At 30.9% G+C, this 21,677-nt stretch overlaps 1 protein-coding gene and 1 long non-coding RNA gene across 2 annotated transcripts; both read right to left on the reverse strand.

The window, feature by feature from the left end:
• On the reverse strand, positions 1-6,774 carry LOC132743199 (uncharacterized). Its single transcript, XM_060731731.1, has 4 exons — positions 6,260-6,774; positions 5,336-5,433; positions 1,189-1,278; positions 1-823 (listed from the first exon to the last, which is right to left on the reverse strand). The coding sequence occupies exons 1-4, from the start codon at positions 6,418-6,420 to the stop codon at positions 780-782; spliced, it is 393 nt and encodes a 130-aa protein (XP_060587714.1). The 5' UTR covers positions 6,421-6,774; the 3' UTR covers positions 1-779.
• Positions 6,775-10,088: 3,314 nt separating this feature from the next.
• On the reverse strand, positions 10,089-12,032 carry LOC132743200 (uncharacterized). The gene is made up of 3 exons (XR_009627540.1): positions 11,895-12,032; positions 11,515-11,604; positions 10,089-10,925 (listed from the first exon to the last, which is right to left on the reverse strand). It is a non-coding gene; the product is annotated as an uncharacterized LOC132743200 (long non-coding RNA).
• Between the last annotated feature and the right edge of the window lie 9,645 nt (positions 12,033-21,677).

Below are 21,677 nucleotides of genomic sequence, written 5' to 3' on the forward strand. Positions count from 1 at the left end.
ACAATCATACAATTGCAACAATCTGCTAAGCTATATCACAAAAGTTAAATAACAAATGCTCTATGATCAGTTTTCAATCATGAATGGAATGTTTGGTATCCATTTTGGAATATATTTTTATGTCGTCATTAGAGGCAAGACAAAATATTCTTGGACACCATTTGTTTGCATGTTATTTGTTAAAAATCTTCAGTGAATTTATATAATTATAATATAATTATATCTAAAATGTTCTTATAAATATTCATATATTTTAAAAAAACACATGGAATGTTCTAGACAACAAGTATTATTTGACATTTGCGTTTGTTAAAAAATCTACAAATACCGAAACTATTTAAAAATCGAAAAAGATAATCAGACAACTGGTATACAATATATTGGAAAAATACACACACTAAATTTGTTAAAAGCAGAATTCATCATTTTGTTTTAGTGTCAAAATTGCTTGCTTTGTTTCATTTAATAATTATAGTTAATTAAACGCACTATCATTTTTTCTATATAAAAAGGCACATTCGAATGTGTAATCAGAAACATATGCACCATGTGTTATAAAAAACAAAGAAATAAACATACATAAGCAGTCAAAGAATTTGTTGTTTTTTTTACATTGAAATCTAATATTGTAATATATTTCAACTGATTAAAAGTCAAATACATTTAGTAGCATTGTAATTTTGAAAGTACTGATTGGAATCATCTGTATTCATTTTTATTCGTCTGGTCCAATTTCTGTTTTGGTACGTCATCCTTGCCACCCTTAAACAGTGGTGTTTTCAAGAGTAAAGATGCTTTTCAAAATGAGAGATGTAACCATTACCTGTAATAATTAATTATTCTTTATGTTAGGTACTTTTTGTAATTTTATGATTACTTTGTTAATTATCTTAAATGGACCTGTCCATCTCTTAATCTGGACAAAACAATTCATTACGTAATATATGAAAATTTCCGGTGAAGCTGAAAACGGTCTACAGTGGTTTGCATGGGTAAATACAGTTACCTCCAGCATGCTTAATGTTGATACACACGATTTTATTTCACTTTCAACAATATACCTTTGCTTTAACTATTAATTCATATTAAGATTAAAACATAATATATACTTTAAAAGTGTTGTTAACTTTTCCTTCAAATTTGTAATACCTTTGAATTTTGTAATTATATGATGAAATTGAAACGTACCGTCGATGTCAAATAATTCCTCTACCCATTTGTCCAGCATATGATTCTTATGTCTGCAAAGGTCTAACACTACACTTTGTATCGTTGACACTGAAACAGAAATAAATTTTGATGTTATATTATTTTAGCATATACTAATTAGCAACATTCAAAGAATGCAAATCCATATTGAATATAATATAGATCACTGACTATACAACTTTATACGATTACAATATCTGGGCATTGTGCGCGTACATTTTCTTCCTATGTTACCAGTGTAGACACAGATCAGTAGGCATGTCCATGCTCTCCGACCATGGCCTACAACGAAAGTATCCTGTCAAAGCTTAGTTTGAAATTTCTCCAAAAATGTTTAATGGTTTTGTAACTGTCACGGGTTCACTCAGTCGGTAGAGATATATATAATCTGCCGCAGCTGATAAGCTGTCCGCGAAAACAACATTTATAATAATTGATGGACAATCATGGGTCCTTTGGAATGGGTTGGAAACTGTGAAGTAAAAAGATATATCAAAGATATATAACAATATTTATTGAAAAGTTTACAATGTACGTCTATATATAATAAACTGTTAATGGTGAATGCAATGAAGCAATATAATAACAAAGTACATGTATACAAAATATGAAATGATAACATGAACGATTCCTTTTACAAAGTTGAGCTTTAAAATACTTATTAAGAACATAGTTTAATACAAATTACTTATACTTATTACTAGAGTGAAATGCACAACAAAAATGTATCACTAACCTGTGAAGTAAAAAGATATATCAAAGATATATAACAATATTTATTGAAAAGTTTACAATGTACGTCTATATATAATAAACTGTTAATGGTGAATGCAATGAAGCATTGCATTCGTGTACAATGTAAACGGGTCACAGGTTAGATAGAAAGCGACTTATTATTATGTAATAGGTTATGAAGAAAGAAAAAGTATAGATTGGAAAAGATAATTCGGCTACTGTATAGGTATACAGGAAAGGTTTATAGGACTGTTTTGACAATTGTAATAATAAGGGGAATTAAAAATAAAAACAACACGCATGATTTATTCAATTATTTATCTATTTAATATATTTATCAATTCAAACACATAACTCTTTTATTTTACAATTCACCCTACGACACACTCCCCCTACTTTATAAATGGCGTCCCGACATTTCCAAACCTAAATATAAAAGGAATCAAAAATATGATGATAGATGAGATGAAATGGCATATGAAATGAAAGTGACTTTGAAACATGAAAGTATTTAAATATATCAACGACATGGTACTACCTTATCGAGTTTGTCTGAAACAAAACGGTACTAGTAAGTATAATAATTGTACTTGAAGTAGGATCAGGATAGTGTCCTAACAAAATCACCAGCACATGTCCTGAAATGACAAATAAAAACAACAGGTATGATTAATGATAATTACAAGTGAAAAATGTCATCGGCACACACATACAATTGATGTTTTCTGGATCATCTGAAATGATTCAAAAATTTGCAAATTAATGGCACTAATACAATGTTTATTTCCTATCAATACCATCAAGATATGCCTCTGTATTACAACGTTTCTGAAAAAGAAAAATCAACATAATTGATTCAAAATAGAGAACAACAGATTTAAACAATCACACTTACAAAAAGTATTCACTCTTTAGATAATCATGCTCACTAAATCATTCAAACAATATGAATCAGACAATTCTACATGTTTGTACATATCTTGAAGCCATGGTTTAATATCCATATCTATCAGGTGCTCTCGATGTGCGCTTCGGTCTTGGAGAAGGAAGGAGTCCTGGCGAGCCTGCAGATCGTCTCATAGGAATAACATACGGCCTTACAGTATTGTTTGCAACCTGATCTTCGGCAGGTGTGTTCGGGTCATCATCTGTTTCAATGGCATCCGTGGTTGACATGAAAGGCAAAAGGAGATTACGATGGAGTGTTCTTGTCTTCTTGTACCTTGCCCCTTCACGCTTCACTTGGTAGACAGGTATGTCATGGTTAGGCTGGCTGATGACGATGTACGGGTCATGTTCCCATTTATCGGCCAGTTTCTGTTTGCCTCTGATGGAAACGTTCTTGACAAGAACTCGGTCTCCTGGAGCGATAACAGAACTTCGAGCTCTCTCATCATACTTTGCTTTGTTGAGCTGACCCGTCTTACTTGATATCAATCTAGCCTTTTCGTATGCTGTTTTGAGACGTTCATGTAGCTTAACCACGTACTCTGAATGTTTGCTGGCAGACAAAGTGTCTGTGGGTAAACCCAAGAAGGCATCAATGGCAAGTCTGGGATGTCTGCCGAACATCAGATAGTAAGGAGAGAACCCCGTACTCTCATGATGTGTGGCATTGTAGGCATGGACTAATGTAGGCACATGCGCTTTCCAATCAGCCTTTTGATTATCTTCAAGGGTCCCCAGCATCTTGAGCAACGTTTGGTTAAAGCGTTCGGTCATCCCGTTGCCCATGGCATGGTATGGCGTGGTTCGACTCTTCTCGATACCGGCAAGTTGACAGAGTTCCTTGATCAAATGGGATTCGAAGTTCTGGCCCTGGTCGCTGTGAATCCGTGCTGGAAAACCATAGTGAACTACAAAGTTCTCAAAGAGAACCTTTGCAGTGGTCTTTGCCGTCTGGTTCCTCGTAGGGTACGCCTGAGCATATCGGCTAAAATGATCAGTGATGACCAGCACGTCTTCATAGCCTCCTTTTGATCTCTCAAGTGACAGAAAATCGATGCAGACTACTTCCATTGGGTATGAAGACTGTATCGGGACGAGTTGTGCTTTAGCAGGTAGGTGTTTTCTTCTCAAACATCGTCCACATTTTCTCACCATACCAGCAATATAGGAGTCCATGCCAGGCCAATAAAACCTTTCTTTAATAAGAGATGTCGTCCTATCCCGACCTTGGTGGCCAAGGTCATCATGCAAAGCCTTGAAAATATCTTCCTTCAGGTTTTCTGGAAGGACGAGTTGCAACCTCTCTTCACCAAAGATTCGATGTCTTCTGTACAGGACTCCTTGCATCAGAATAAGATACTTCCAGTCGCGCACATAAGCATTAATCCCTGAAAATCTGCGTCCGTCCGGCTTAGTCGGAATCGAACCTTTCCTAAGGTGATCAATGATGTACGCGATAAGAATATCTTGATTCTGTGCCTTAATCCAGTCTGTATTACAAAGGCAGTTCTGAAGAACGACATCAGCTGGAATATCTGAGGTGCTTGTGTTGTTATCACTAGGGAGTTGGACGTTGTCTATGAAAGGTCCTGTATCAATTGTGGCAGCAAGACTTAATGCTTTAACAGTCTCCTGGGTAAGTGAATGTTGACGTCTCGATAAACCATCTGCATCGGCATTCTGCAATCCACTTCTATAAGTTGGCGTGTAATCATAGTTAGCCAGAGCTGCAATCCATCTTTGACTTGTTGCATCCAGCTTGGCTGTGGTGTTGACATAAGTGAGAGGATTATTATCCGTCACAACCTCGAATTTCCCGCCATACAAATAGTCGTGAAACTTTTCAGTCACGGCCCATTTGAGAGCAAGAAATTCGAGCTTATGTGCAGGATAATTCCTCTCGGATGGCTTAAATTAAATTAATGGTGAATGCAATGAAGCATTGCATTCGTGTACAATGTAAACGGGTCACAGGTTAGATAGAAAGCGACTTATTATTATGTAATAGGTTATTAAGAAAGAAAAAGTATAGATTGGAAAAGATAATTCGGCTACTGTATAGGTATACAGGAGAGGTTTATAGGACTGTTTTGACAATTGTAATAATAAGGGGAATTAAAAATAAAAACAACACGCATGATTTATTCAATTATTTATCTATTTAATATATTTATCAATTCAAACACATAACTCTTTTATTTTACAATTCACCCTACGACATAACGATAAAATATTCCATTTTGAATATATTGCGTGGTCAGGGTTAAAATTCTTCTCAGACGAATGATTATAGTTCACAGGAGCATAGCGTGAGACTGCTGATCATTTGATACTGTAAAGCAAAGACATTGCCGGTCTAAGTTTTATGCTCTATTGAACATTATGCCTAAGATTCTTCCATCAGTTACAATAAATATGCAATTTGACAATCAAAAAAACTTACAGCTTATATCACAGACTTTCGCTTTCATTGCAATATACAAAGTTTGTTTTCCCTCGTAATTTCTACATAAGCCGTGCCTTGCAAAATGTCTGACCGTCCTGAAAATAAAACATTTCAATACTACATACATGTACGACTGAAGACTTGACTTATTTTGCATATAACAAAAAACAAAAGTTTGGAAAATAAACAATATTTAAAAATCCATAAGAGTCAAATGTCCATGGTTAATAAATCAAAGTTTCTAAACGCATTGTATTCGGTCTATTTGTGATAAAGATTGCTTTTGGTGTCACTTCCTTATTTTGTGCTTTCTTATTTTGTACTAATATCACTATTTTATTTAAGTACTTATTCGAAACAGTTTCTGATTTCATATTTTTATCAAATTCGGTAACTTTGCTCTATACCATTAAATCGTTTAATTATATTACGCTTATCAAAATATCTTTTTGTTGAACAATTGTATCTGTGTTTCATGGCTTTGAAATAGCATGAAATTAGAAGATTGTTTTATTTGTTACAATTCAATATAATTTTCCATTAATCGCGTAAATGAAATATCAATATGCTCACAACAGATTTGCTTTCTAGCGATTACCAATACTGGTTAATTTGTTATATTAGTCTTTAAAATAAAAAGTTAAAATATTTTCTAAATAACGTTAAGTGCAACCTCTGCAGAAATACGCTCTAAGAGTAATTATCTTTTCATTTAAACAGTATTGTTTCTTCTAAAAGTAAGTTATCACAATAAGTGCATTTAAAATCACTTTTTATATAAAACAACCGACAATTATGTCTCCAAAACGGTATTTTATACTTAGGTACGTCCCTTGTTGGTAATAATATATCTCAAATATGTTTTTCATTTTAAGAAAAATATTAAAACATTTGTTTATGATATCATTGAAATGAACTTACGGTTGGTGTGTTTTGAAGTCTCCAATCCCTGTGTCCTTTGATGAATCTGAATCAGTCATTTTGACATGGTGTACATTCAATACAAAGCCATCACTATTAGAAACAAACATGCTGATAGCTAAAGCAGCAGCTAATAAAATGTTCAAGATATATGTAGTCATATTTTATCCCGTTTTATTTGCTGTTGGGTTCTTTCCGTCGTACAATGTTTATTAATGTTTATTGTTAAATATCCAAGACTTTGTATGTTAAAATACTCTATGCTTGTTTAGTTTGAATAATTTCTTTTCATTAATCAAACTTGTCTATAGTTTGAAATAATCAGAGTAATTGCCGAGTAATCAGAATACGCGTTCAGCGTTCTAAAAAATAAAAGTGCTTCTGTTGTTCTAATTTATCATCTGAATGAAAGACACACTTAAAACAAGAATTTATATACAAATTACATTACTGGCATGTAATGGAATCCCAAGAGGCCAAGTGTGTAGGCAGCAGATTATTTTAGTATTACCACTTCACCTGTAAGAGAGAATTAAGTATTTCAACTGATTCATTCATTTAATAATTCCACTAGTAAATGTGTTGATTTTCAAATTAACTAATAACTAACTTATTTTTCACTAAAAATAAAAGTAATTACTATAACAAAGGATATATTATACAAAAGCTATTGTGTGATAATAAACAGAAATGGCAAAAATGGATTGGGTTAAATGCCTATCACAGGATTCACACACTTTGTTATCTCGTTCACTAATCCTGGTATTTTCAAGATTACGATTTCTACCAATAAATGTCATATCAGATTATTCACTGAAAATCCAATAATGGTTTTTATAGCAATGTCAATTAAAAAGAAAACATTGCATCAACACAGTACAGGTCAAATGACGACTTTCCAGCTTTACTGGTGCAGGAATACATCAGATGCACTTCCGTGCATTATTTCAGAAACGAAACTGAGTAGAACCAATGACGTTCCATAAGTAAGCTGAATAGCTTTCTCACGTGAAAGAATTTAAAGTCCCTAAAATGTTTTAATAAGTAACAAATGAGAATTGAAAAGAAGTTTTTTTTACCATTAATTACACTTAAAATATCATCATTATGTGATTTCATCCCGATAAATGTCATAATATTACAATGAATACAATAAATTTCGACAGAGGCAAACACTTAAGAAGTGCCATGAAAATGTTCCTTTTAATAGCGTATAATAACAAAATGTTTTATTATATCACCTACCTATTTCAAGCAAAACTGAATAATGGTGTAAGTCAATTTCACACACAATGATTATATAAAAATCAATGCTATCTGCTGTTCATCAGAATTCCAAGCAAATGTTGGGTTGCTGAGTCTTATAGAACTTTATATATATAATGTTTTTCACAGAAGCTCTCGGTGATTTCAAGCAATTTCGATGACGAATAACAGGTATTATTCTACAATATTCTCTAGCAGCGTTAAAAACTCGAAATGATTCAAGTAGTATTTTTTCATCAACTTTCAAGCGTGTTTTAATTACGCTCCTTCTTTCCGGTGACAAATAATAGGCAGCATGTGACTGTATTTCTTTTTTTTACATTGATTGCGCTCAATGATCCCTGGAACGTACCGGTAGTTTTAATGTTTAGTGGTAATAATTTTCGCGTTTGGAGGCAAGCAGTAACCGAGCTTCATTCAACGCAGTAATACATCATTTTCAGAAACGTTTGAAACGTGACTGTAGGGTTAAGATATTAGCCATTTTATGAAATAGACGCACTTAATAAAACATGTGTTTTGTCAAAAAATAGTTCGTTAAATAGGATGTAGAAATATCAAACTTAAAGATAACCCGATCCTAATCGTTTTAGATTGTTAAAAAAAACTCACATCCTCTTGTATGATTGTTATAAAAGCCACATCTATTCGAAGGCTTAATGTATCTATATAACAATACGTAACCAATAAATTCCGCTTGACGAAAGCAGATCTAAAAGATATAAAGTTAAGTGTTGCTTTTTGATTCCATTATAGAAACGTGATTAAAACATTACTTAAACTCTCAACAAAGGACATATCCGGCTGTCTTATCTTTTGTAAAATTCGTTTTAAACTTTTAATGTAGTCATCTCCATGCATATTTAATCAAGCGTTGAATGTGTTGTGAGGGGGGCTGTTAAATTCAAAACGGAATGATAGATAATTGCCGTATTAACACAACATGTTTCTGTATTCAAAATTTCTGGAATTCTGTTTCAGCAATGACAATAATTTGCATGATCTATAATTGCTAAACCTTTAAAGACATATTGGATAGTGACAGTGGGTTACGGAATATCCGTTGGTGTTTCTAACAAAAGTAGTTTGATATTCAAACTTTAAAGCGTTATTCAAAAATTGTTTAAAATGAAAACAAAATCAGTTTTAAATAACTGCTTAATACATACAGGATATTGCATGAGTGTAAATATTATACTATATTTATTGAACGAATTGAAATAAATCATATCAATTTTATTTAATTCAACTCGTTCAACAAATTAAGTATTTAATTTATAAGAACATATAATTTTATTGATCACATATATAAAAAAGAACGGTAAACAGGTAAAAAGGAGTATTTTTCATTGACTCGCTTATAGTGTAGGCTAACATCAGTTCACTTTAACACTATGCTTGTAAGGGGCTCAAACAATAGGGCAATTTTTTCAGTCTATTCAAATTTAGTTCCTTCGTAAGGAGTTAACAGTTATTACATTAAGTTATGGGTGGTTGTAAATACTCATTATGCGAATCCCTGGTCGATAAAACTGTAATCACTGTTGGATTATACATAATTAATATGTAAAGTTACCTCCCTTCTTTTATGCTTTTTCTTTTCAAAAATAAAAATAAAATTATGAATTTAATAAACCTTTGAAAACCGCAATAACTTGTTTTTAATTGTGGCCTGTTGGTTTTCATCAGAAATGCGTTTTTTGCTGATATCTATTGAAAAGGCAAGCTGCGTGTAAAACAAGGCAACGAATACATGATATAGTATTTTATTATGAAATGAGGTATAATACAAACCATTTAAAAATACATTTTTGTCATAATTATTTATTATATAAATAGACTGTCTAATCTAACGTGACACTTTTTACTACTTGTAGTACATGTTTACCAGATATAAGGTGAAATGAATGTAACATGTTCTCTTGTTCTCAATTATTAAACATTCAAACATTTACAAATTATACAATAACAATATACGTGTATTTTTCCATACAAGTATGCTTTTTTAAATTTCAGTTTTTTTTAAAGAAAATTGTATTATCATTAAATAGTAGAAGCAGTTGATTTCTCTTGTTACACCTGCAGGATAAAAACAACATAATACTACCCATTGTCAAATAGACACTTGAGGTTACGGTTTACCATATTAGATTTACCATAAAAAGCGTTATTTTGTTCCTGTTTCAAAACATTCCATTTGACATTCATTTTCTTTCGAAAATTACCAAAAGAAAAAAAATATTTATTACAATATATACATGACTTTGTCATAATATATAAGAAGTCATGAAATTTTAGATGATTTTTTTTACATATATTAGAAACTTTTGATGTGTATTATCTACATCAAAAAAGATTTCATTAAATAAATTCAATTATTTATGGAAAAGGTAAAACAAGAGCATTGTATGCCTTGTTACCGATTGTCTGTTTGGGACAACAAAGACATGTTGATAACTTTTCTAAATGATTGGAAAAAAGTTTATTATATGGCGACGACAACGACGACCAAGCAATCATAATATATCGTTTTTTTCTCCGAAACAGGCGTGTTCATTAAAAAGTGACAAAACATATACTTGATTCAACATTTACTTGATCTTCTTAAATAAGAGAATAAATTTCCAAACAATTGTTTCTTAAATTGTTTATTAAACAGATACAACAAAGCAAAAACAAACAAACAAAAACACACACACATGAAATTCATCGGTTCTTGGTTAATACTGATATGCTTTGAGGTAGTTTTAAAACGCTTATCATAAATGTCATGTGCAGTACTTGATAATAACATAGAATATAATGAAGGTCTACAGACATTGCAAAAATAAACGTTGTAAGCCCGGTTATGAAGTCTGTTATTTTACGACATTGCTGAAAGCAAATTACATCATCGCCCCTAAGATTTAAAGTAGACGACTTCAGCATCTAATAATTAAGAATGTTTACCAAGAACTTGATGAGCTTTTTCTTCAGATGTTTGTTTATTTCTTTAAGCAGGATATATTGATAATATTGTATTTCTTCATTGCAAAATTAATGACAAAGCCAAATTTTTGTCGGATAATCCTAACTGTAAGTAGTATGACACATACTGTTTTGGTGCTGTAATAATATCAATACTCTAAAAATAACTCCCGGACAACCAATTCTGAGCATTACTGCACATAACCTGTTCTGAATGGCCGGGATTGATCTGACTTTCTTGACAAATTGTCATAATTAGAACCATTGTATACAGTTAACAGATTCAGCTTTTTGAGTTTAAGCCTCTGCAAATGCGCTCATTATTTCTTGGTGTCGAAGATTTTCTTCAACTGTACGATTCAAACCGTGCTAGGTCGTGACAACGTTCTTCAAGTGAAAAGATTCCTCTCGTGATGGGAAATGACGTCATTTCCTGAAAATATATTTATCAAAACACTTTCATCAAATGATTAAACAACGAACTACTTTTTCAAACAACAATTCACTTTATACATTGTGTAAAATGTTTGTTATGGACGAATTGTTTTGATTTGTTGAGTTTAACTATTTAAGGGCATATAGGGTACAGTAGTACTTTTCCAACCAATTCTGATTACAGACAACACCTACCTCTTTACCGTATTAACCGTTCCTTCTTAATTTAAAAGTATATATTGTCATTAAAGTTTAAATAATTATGTCAATTACATCTAGATCATTCTGCCTTCAGAAATGGCGCTGCGTATGAATATGTGCTCGGATAACCAAGATGTCATCAATTACGTGTTACCCGCAGAAAGTACTACTTAGAAAATTTCAAATTCATCGGGCTAGCTATATGTTTTGTCATTCTCCTTAAATACGTGGGATCTCCATTTTATATTATTAAACTTTTAAATCATGCAAATGTTAAGAAACTAAATTATATGCACTAGCTTGAATTATCATTCGTTGTGCATGTCAAAATTGGAGAAACTATTTGAAATGGCTTTAAATGTTTTCAACAATACTACAATGCTAACCGTCAATATCGAATAATTCCTTCACCCATTGGTCCAGCATATAATTTTTACGCCTGCAAACGTCTAAAACAATACTTTGTACCAGTGTCACTGTAAAAAATATAAATACTTGAAATATACCGAAACATTTTCCTATCAGCAACGTTATGAATCAGGATATATAGTATTATACAAAATTACAGTATTGTTTGTTCGCAAATAAGTTATTGACATCCTAGCAAAGTGATATTGTTAACTTCTTATTTTATTATTCGTTTTAAATTAAGAACTGCAGCCACTTAAAGCTTGGACATCGCGTTTAATGTTCAACGTAGCCAACTTATTAAATTTGCAAAGAATATTGCTATTAAAAATGATGAATGGTGTTTAATAGAACTTACAACTTGTACCACACACTTTTGTTTTGACTGCTCTGTAGAGACGTTTCTTTCCTTCTGAATTATTACATAAAATATTTCTGGCGAAGTATTTTATTGGTCTGAAATAAAAACGTGGCCGATATCATTTTTATTATCTTTCATAATACCGCTAAACTTATAAAATTTATTTCCCGAATACTAGTTTTCATTTTAATGAAACGCCCTAAATTGACTCGCTCTGCCTTTGCAGTTATATAAAATCAGACACATTATATCGAAACCATGATCATTAGGGGAAATATCTAAATTATCTTGACTATTATTAATCGATTAATTATCTACTTTGGAACAGTCCATGCAGAGATAAAGGGGTTTCAAATATAAAAAGAAATACAAAAACATGAAATGTGAACGGTTTACAACCTGTCCAGACTACACAAATACAATTTATTAATTATATTAATTACATTACTGGTAATTCAGATGGCACAATGAAAAAAAAAAAGGAAAAAAATCATGTACATATAATATTTCTTATTTATTACAAAGTAGATTTTTAAAAAAATTGTAAATATCGAATATAAGCAACACTAGAAAAAAGTCTATATTTCCAAGAACTTACATTTCAAGACTGTCCTGGTTCATTCTCTTGGCAGATCCACTAGTTTCCACCACATAGCTTCCCCTTTTCATAGTATATCCATCGCTTTTATGTATAATCAACCCGAATACAACGCTCACTCTAAAGTAGCATTTAATAGATGTTGCCATGTGATAAATGTTTTCTATGAACATCACTTCTCCTGGTCACTCTGTATATTGTATTTCTTTTCTTTTTTCTTATTGATTGATTTATTTGATTTATTGATAAGTAGTGTTTTTGTATTAAATGCATTCAGCAATTTCCATAAACTTTAATTTTAAATAAATTCAATTTGAATTAATTTCTACTTTATAAATAATTAATTCCCACATTTATATAACCACAGCGATTGTTTCCTGCTGTCTCGTTTATTTATACGAAACGTTTCTTGAGAATGTTTTGTTTTATCAAACTAAATATTTATATACAAACAGGACTGGAGTATTCAAAAGTTCTTCAAGAGGGTTTCTCAGAGGCGTCAGCTGCACACGAAGCTTCAAATATACCTGTAGGAAATGAATAATTGCTATAAGTTTTTTCTTGATAAAGTTGTGTTTTTTATTTCTTTTGAACAAATCACCGCTCTTTCGGGCGGATCTTTCATGTTTCTATTTATAAAGTGAACGAACTATTCGTTGAAATGTTCTCGCTGCGAAATGAACAGTCTCTGAAATGGTTTACCTTCATTTGCTTTGCCTGCATCTTACTTGTGTAATAAATTATACATTATAGATAAGGTAATAAATGAATTATTTATTATTTATCTGCTAAACTTTATGAAAATATTTACTGTCTCCAAAGGTTATAGAAAAAGCGTTAAATAATTTAATTATTTACCTGTTACTGTACATTAGGACGAAATATATATTTGAACAATGTCCGTTACTTATTTCAAAAAGTTCAAAATTTCATCAAACGCCCTTTTCTGTATTAACAGTCCTTTTATTGCACAGTAGGATTGTACATACACAACTGTATATGTATTAAACATTTTCTTATGTTATTACAATACATTCAAAATAGAAACAAATGTCTCTTTCTGCGCCAACAATAAGAGTGCGTAAATGTTTTTTTTATGGCGGATATTATATAGAATAGGTTAAATACATTAACCGCTAAAAGAAGTTATCATTGAAGATGAGAAACAATCTGAAGATTCATTGGCTGGTAAAGCCACACAAATGAGTCAGACAATTTTAACTAGTTGTTTCTTATCAAATGCTTTCCTTCTATCTAACTGTCGACAAAATGTTATAATAGAGTCAAACAGTGCCTTCGATTGCACATTTGTATTTTGTTTTCTATGTTCTCGGCCTCGATTGACTTTTAAGAATTTTATATTCACAACTGAAGATGATGTATGCTGCGAAAAACGTTTAAAATAGAAACTTAGTCACAATGTTCTTTTCCATGTCATTTAGATAGAACAAATTTAAAATATCACTATTAAATATGTTAAATGAAGCGTAAACCGGTGATTGGCGTGTTGGAGGTACCTTGCACTTTCCAATTCAGTCCACTTTATTTAAAGTTTTGTGCATATTTTGGATTGATGTTTTCTATTTTAAAATTATCATCTAAATAGTTCAAATTTCATAGTTTCACTTAAATGCATAATGGAGTGACCATGGAAGTTATCTTCAAAAATCTAAATCAAACACTAAATGTGCCTATAAATAAACTAGATTGAACATTCGCAGATAACGACATAGATATAATATATTTAGCTGATTAATCAAAGAATTGAATGAATTTTTTTAGTAATATCATTGGTATTATTTGAATAGGGAATAGGAACAAAAGAACGATCTATTCGGCAAAACTGAAAAATGTTCTGTTAAGATTAACCTGTCTTGGCCAATAGAAATAAATGCATGCTACCGTAGCACCATTAAGCGGAATTCAATATTAAAACATGAAACAGATGCAGGGATCAAAGTTTAGTTTTCAATATGAATTAGACGCATTTATTGTCAACCATGTTTAATCGTTAATGCATGTGGCAATGATACATATACTTGATTCACCAAATAACAAATAAAAAAGGAATAAAAAATAAATAGATAAATAAAAAAAACAGAAAAAAACTAATATTAACAAAACCTGTTTTAATGACTTCTTTCTCTGCTTAATTTTGTACGGGAAACCAAGTCATCGCTACAAATTTCCTATAATTTCATTACCTCAAGTATGAAATGCATTAAGTCTCAAGTGCTTCGGTATGAAACTCTTATATAAAAATGTGCCTGAATATGAAGAAGGCTCTTTATTATCATTGTGTAAAGCTATAATGAACAAGTAGGTACTATATGGTATACTTTTTAATTCATTTTATATTCCAAGAACACCCTTGAATCACACAGTATTACAATGCATATTCGCACCAGACGACATACACAATTTATCCATTCTTAGTATTTGGCTGAGCATCACTAGTGAAAATCATAAATATAATATATATTTCAATTCCATTACAATTCCCGAATTACAATTTCTTTTAAATGTTTAGGAGTTACAACGTGAAACGTAATAAAAAATTATACGATATAATCGATTATAAAGTTGACACACGATAAGCAATCGCATAGTTGTAAGAACACAAAGTTTAATTTAGTATCGTCATCGATGCATGTGATCCTGCCATTTTTCAAATACAAGATCAAATGTATAGGAAAAAAAACATTTCAATATCTACCCATCAGATTGCCTTTTGCTTTCCGTTATATTAATCATACCGTGAAGAAAAACTAAATGCATTTTAACATAAACTCATCTTGTTGCATACTTCACACAGTAACTAGTTCTACAAACTAAGTTTACATATTTAGTACGATTAAAGAAAAGTAAAAGCTCAACGAGTTAGAGCCAAACGCAGCTTCCCTCCCCCAAATAAACCCAGGACCATCCATCAGAAAGGCGCCCAGCAGAGTTACGAACAGAAAGGAGAGCACAAATGCCTAGCAAGAACAGTTAGTAATGAACAAACTGATATGCAGAATGTAAGGGAATGAAATAAGTAACGTAAACGAAACCTTACTCATTAAGGTTCCATTGACACAGCTGTTTATAGAAAGTGTCTAAGATTTCAAAATCCATCATGCGAGTCTTTTTTAAAGACATAAATGAGTGTTCAAATGCATTGTACTCTGAATGAGAAATGATTATAAAAAGAATATGAATATATTTCTGGTGTTACCTGATATGCAATGAACAATAAAGAAAACCTTTTATTATCATATGATTTTCGTTTTGCTTGAGTAGTTTAAAATGGCAAGTTTGACACTCACCGTGTCAGTCACAATGGTGCGAAATTAGAAATTAAAACACTTGAGTTTAATAATTATGTAACAGCAAGTAAGTGCAAGCACTTAAAACGAATACTTAAAGTTACTATAAACGTAAAACAGTGCCTTTGTAATCTGTGAGTCAAAGTTATTAGAAAGCATATAATAAGCATAAGCAATCAGTCTGGTAATATCACTTATTGTACCATTTTTTTAGTTGTTTCTTTTTAAATAGTTTGAACAAGGAATATAACTCTTATACTGATAGATATAATTACACTTCTTTTATCATACGATTAAAAAAGTCTTATGGTTAAGTAACCACAACTACTTAAACACTTATTGGTGGTTTTTTATAAAGGAGAACATATTAAACCGAAACATTTTTTGTTTTCAGTTTGTTTACTCTCTTGAAAGACATGTTAGTGTAAAATTTAAAATATCACTTATCATAGATATTAATGAATGAATGATATAATTTTCTTTATATATCATTTTATAAAGTACACTTTTATATTTTATTAAACAAAATATATTATGGTCGGACACTATGAACAGTATAATCTTACATGTACATAAAAGGCATTTTTCCATACTCAAATACTGTAATATCAATATGGCGTCGTCATGTGAACATATGTACAGGTGTTTAGAAAATTCATTATCTTCATATACATGTATAAATGTAAATATGATACATTCTGCTAAAACCACCACTGCTAAGGGCCGTAGATGGTAACTGTTGCAAAAACTTTCCATGACGAAGCTGAAACCGAATCTGTAACATTTTAAGTTTGGCGTGTTGAGTTACAATTTTATCTTCATTGTTTAAGAGTCTCTATATAGATGACACCTTTGTTTGGTTGTTTTTTACGTCGTTCCAACAACGAAATGAAATGTTGTTTTTTTTATTATTATTTTAGCAAATTGCACAAAAGCAAAGAAAAGTTATTAGATAAATCTCATTTGTAACTGTCAAAATTGATATGTATGCAAAAACGAACTCTAGTAGATTAATTTCTGTGCGATGTAAGGCGATATTTAGATTCCTTCAGGGTTAGAGAAGCATTTGAAAATTGTGTGCCCACTTGGTTTTAAGTTTAATAAACATGTTAATGTTATTTGTAATAACACTTACTTTGATAGCAGGTCTGTTGTTTGTCGAAATCTATTTTAACATTAGGAAATGTCATGTGGTAAATATGATCATTTAGACAGTAATAAATCAAATCACGAGGAACTCTTATGTTTACAACAAAAAGAAATTGTTTAAGGTATCTAAAATAAAACAAAATACACGGATGTTGCACTAAAGGGTCAATAGAGTATCTTTTTGGTTAGTTGAATCCTAGCAGGTGGGAGTACTTGTTTATATAATAATATTTTGTGTTTATATCATTATATAAATCATTATATAAATTGGTGCATGTCTTACTTTGACAAAAAATATAGTACACGAAAACTAGATATTGTTTGACTATTATAATTTGTTAGTCATAATAAAGGTCATATGATAAACAAAACATTTGATGATAAGCCATTGGATATATAAAATACAATTAACTTCTGTAATCTGTTTGTTTTTGTAGTTTTAAAGTACATTTAGTATGCTATAACAAAAAAAAACTTTTGCATTTACTATTCACTTCTGGTTTATACCGTAACACGTACGTGTTTTTCAAAGTGTAAATAAGTAAACTTTGTTATAAGTGCACAAGATATACATAATATAGAAATCTATATAAAAATACTATATAAAGTAGTAACGTAAATTCATCATCTGACTGTACAAGAGCAGTATGCGGCAAATATTATAATCGCCAGGGGTCTGACCAAATGCACGCCACACTGTTTGATATTTTGGCTTTAAAATAAAAAATATATCTGTATTTTAAGCATAGTAAAATAGTAATGCACGAAAAATATCAAACGAAACAAAAACAAAAACACGAACAGACAGCTCTTTCAAATAAATTAGTCATTCCTATTCATTCGCTCGCTAATACACTAAGTATAAGCCCAAAGAGAGGGCTATTTCGAGAAGTAATTTGTCACGAACGTATAACAAAAGCTGTCATATATCAAATCATTCAGTTTTAATATGATTTACAGTTATGCAAATGGAAAAGAAAATTAAGTTAGTGTGGGCTGAGAAATCCAAAATTGCGTCTACGATGGCCGTTTTTCCACAGAATTATACAAAGCACCAAATGCCCTCTGAAAGCAGTGTTTAAAATTGTTTATATTCACATTCTACATAACTTAAAACTATAACTTGTGAATAAAGAAATGAATGAGACAACACATTTTTAAAACAAAGTTTTACCACGTTACTTACGGAGTAAGGGCCTTTTTCTAATGTTTTTGGATATTGTACTTATTTGTTATTGACTTAGTGTTTTGATTTTCGCTTATATAATTTATTTTGCTTAAACATAAGCGTGAAGATCGATACTTGCTGCTTTCAATAAATATTTTTTACTTATGCTATGAATATGTTATTATCAAATTGCAAATGCGCTTTAAACGTTTACTCATTTATTTGACCCGTACTGTGTTATAAATCTATAAATATATTACCTTAAAGTGTTAAACTCTTATTTCTACTATAAAATGAATGGATTAAAGTGTCAACACTTAAAATATCTTAATACTTGATATTTAATCGGAAGTGTTTCGTTAGTATCCTTTATTTTATAGTCACTGTGATCGACAAAACACATGCTCACAGTGTCAAATCGATCATATACGAGCGTTTATTGTATAATATAAGTGTTTTGTTTGGAACACATAACACATTATGTTTATTCATATGCAAGTATGTGGTACATACATTAATTAATCATTTAGTTAGTGATACCATTTGTATTGGTACTTTTTTTTGTATTATGATCGTGAAAGCCTAGGCAGCAATTCTAGTTATTATAAAAAGATCCTAAGTTAATGGAACCTTTTGACATCACTTCTTAAATCAAATTTGGAACTTTGTTTGATTATGCCTCTTCATGGACGACAACTGTTAACGCAATCTATGACTTATCAATACTTAGATTTATTCTAATTATTTGGTAGATCACAGAAACTGTTGTTTATCGTAGAAATGAAATATACAGAACCTTTCAATTGAATTTAACAATTTTTTTAAACTAACTAGCAATTCGTTTCAACGTTTCAACGTTTCAAAATTTTGGCAGAACGAAATAAATAAAAACAATGTCAACAATAAAACCTTCGTATAAGGTAAATTTAGAATATTTCTACAAATTGATATAATTGATATTATTTTAAGTACAAGTATTCATATCAATTATGCAAAAGAATTGAACTAATGCACACACTACTTTTGTGACGTTCTTTGAAATGCTCACTTTGTTATCTTAAAACATTGTTACATATTATATGTAATGAAATACATTAAATTTACTCTATTTATTAAATATACTATCAAAAAAGGGTTATAGAACCAAAGGTGTTGTTGTTTTGATTCATTATCTCCAGAAAATTAAAAAGTGATATTCAAATATCAAGCTTTGATATATTTAAACCAACTTAAACCGTCCATAAACAAGCTCAATCGAACCGACCCAGCAACATTTCCATTTTTCTTTCGTTTTGGGCTTACATTAGGGGTTCCGTTCTTCTCTACTTTAATCATTAAAAAAGAAGAAATAAAGGAATATGTATCGTTGTTGTGATTTTGAAATTATATATTTTTTGTTGAATATATATGTATGTATAGTAACTGTTACACTTTTGTAATGATTAAAGAAACCATTCATGATGATATTCATGTCTGTTTTTTTAATCTCAGAAGCAATATAACTGACTCTCATTTAATAGAACCAACACTAATTTATACATTAAAAACCTTAAAAGAGAGTCCATTAGTTAATTTAGATATCATGCCTGAACCTTTCCTTCTGAATTTTCCGGAAAAAAGCAAAAAAATACAATAACTAAGGACTAAGGCCACACAGTAATTTAAATTAAGAAACACTATCGATAAATTTGTAAAATTAAAATATGGATATAAATACCCAGTTCTGTTTTAAGAAAATCTGCTCAACGATTTCTATGCATATGGAATTCTCAAGCAATGAATCGTATTCATATGTAACATGTCTAATACGCATCTCAAATTTTACATGCAACGCTACAAAACCAATAAACCAGATGAATAACCAAACTGGTATTTAAAGAGTCAATGGTTCACCACATCATATTGCTAAAGTTACAGGTGGCTCGTTCGTCGTTTCTATCATTATCAATTATGTAACAGGAATTCTTAGTGGAACCAGATGCCTCATTGTAAATAGTTGTTGCCTATAAATAAAAACACTAACCATTTAGCAGTTGCACCCACTAAATTGTTTGGATAACTATCTAGTTGAATTACTATCTGTAATGATTGCAACAAGATATTTGTAAGATCAAAAACATTTTAATTTGAGAGTTTTTAAAAAGTTTCCTTTGTTGTCATAAAAACACCTACCAAAGGTTTTGCACTTGATGATGAAAATGTTAGCAATTTGAGATATGTATTGAATAAACTGGTAATGTCATGTACGTTATTGGAACAAAATTGTCAAAATCAAAGTTCATTTAACAACTTAAATTATCTCACATTGCAAACTTCTTAAGCAGCTTCTTACTAAATGGTAATATGAAATTCGCCAGACGTTGCATGTGCATTGTTCTGTCATTCAATATTTAAAATTTAAAAAAAGATGAAAAATCTGCTCTTATCTGCTCCATTAATCTATTTTTGATATCCCTCTTATTTCTTCGATCTAAATATCAATAGATGGAACACTATTGTTGATTAATTACGGTATTTTAAGAAATGAAACGGATGCCCCCCGCATGCAACCAAAATTTCAGATGTTTTTATATTTAGTTCCAAATTTGTTTGCCCAAATTATTTTTTTCATTTTAAGTTCAAAGCCCTTAAAACTTTTCAATATTAACACAAACCATTTTTATACAAAGTTCAAGGCACTGAAACTATTTAATGTTAACCTTTTGTAAATTGCATATTGCATATTTGTAGCCAAACTAATGGCTACATACATTTCCACAAGAGCATGAGTGCTGAAACTGAAAATTCAATTTTTTTCCAACATTCAAGAAAGATAACTTTGTCATAAATCATTGAATCACGACCAAATTCAAACTTAAACTGCTCATTCTTAAGATGTATCTATATGTCAAATTTGAGTTGAATGCCAAAAATCATAGAATCATGACAAAATTCATACTTGTCCTGCGCATTTCTTTGACGTATCCGTATGTCAAATTTGAGTTGAATGTATAATACCGTTGGTGAGATAAAGTACGGAAACTGAAAATTTCATATTATTTTCAAAGTAAAAGGGGCTTTACTCTGACAAAAATCATCCAACCATGACCAAATTCGAACTTGACCTGTATTGTCTCATGACATATCCATATGTTAAGTTTGAGTTGAATGTGTAATACCGTTGGGGAGATAATGAACGGAAACTGAATATTTCATATCATTTTCAAAGTAAAAGGGGCATTACTCTGCCAAAAATCATCGAACCATAACCAAATTCAAAGTTGACCTGTATTTTTTCATGATATATCCATATGCCAAATTTAAGATGAATGTGTGCAACCGTTATTATGATAATGAACGGAAACAAATGATGACGGAATGACGGAATGACGGAAGTACGGAAGAACGGAAGGACGGAATGACGGAACAGGGTAACACTATATGCCCCAGCCATTATATTGCTGGGGCATAAAAAATCAATATATAATACCGTGAAAAATTTAAAAAATTGCAGTCATTTTTTAACTTTAGCTCGTTAATGAACGGCAGTGGTACAATGGGAATGTGTCGGAATTCCA

Source organism: Ruditapes philippinarum, unplaced genomic scaffold, assembly GCF_026571515.1.
Source record: "Ruditapes philippinarum isolate M1 unplaced genomic scaffold, ASM2657151v2 ctg429_1_1_1_1, whole genome shotgun sequence".
Classification (NCBI taxonomy): domain Eukaryota; kingdom Metazoa; phylum Mollusca; class Bivalvia; order Venerida; family Veneridae; genus Ruditapes; species Ruditapes philippinarum.

Bases quoted from the DNA above. Each gene is read 5' to 3' on its own strand.
- LOC132743199 (XM_060731731.1), bottom strand. From the start codon at position 6,420: ATGACTACATATATCTTGAACATTTTATTAGCTGCTGCTTTAGCTATC. The intron at 1,279-5,335 runs GTAAGTTTTTTT...TTTCTGTTTCAG, and splicing joins GAAAGTCTGTGATATAAGCT to TGTCAACGATACAAAGTGTA. The intron at 824-1,188 runs GTACGTTTCAAT...TAATTATTACAG, and splicing joins GGAATTATTTGACATCGACG to GTAATGGTTACATCTCTCAT.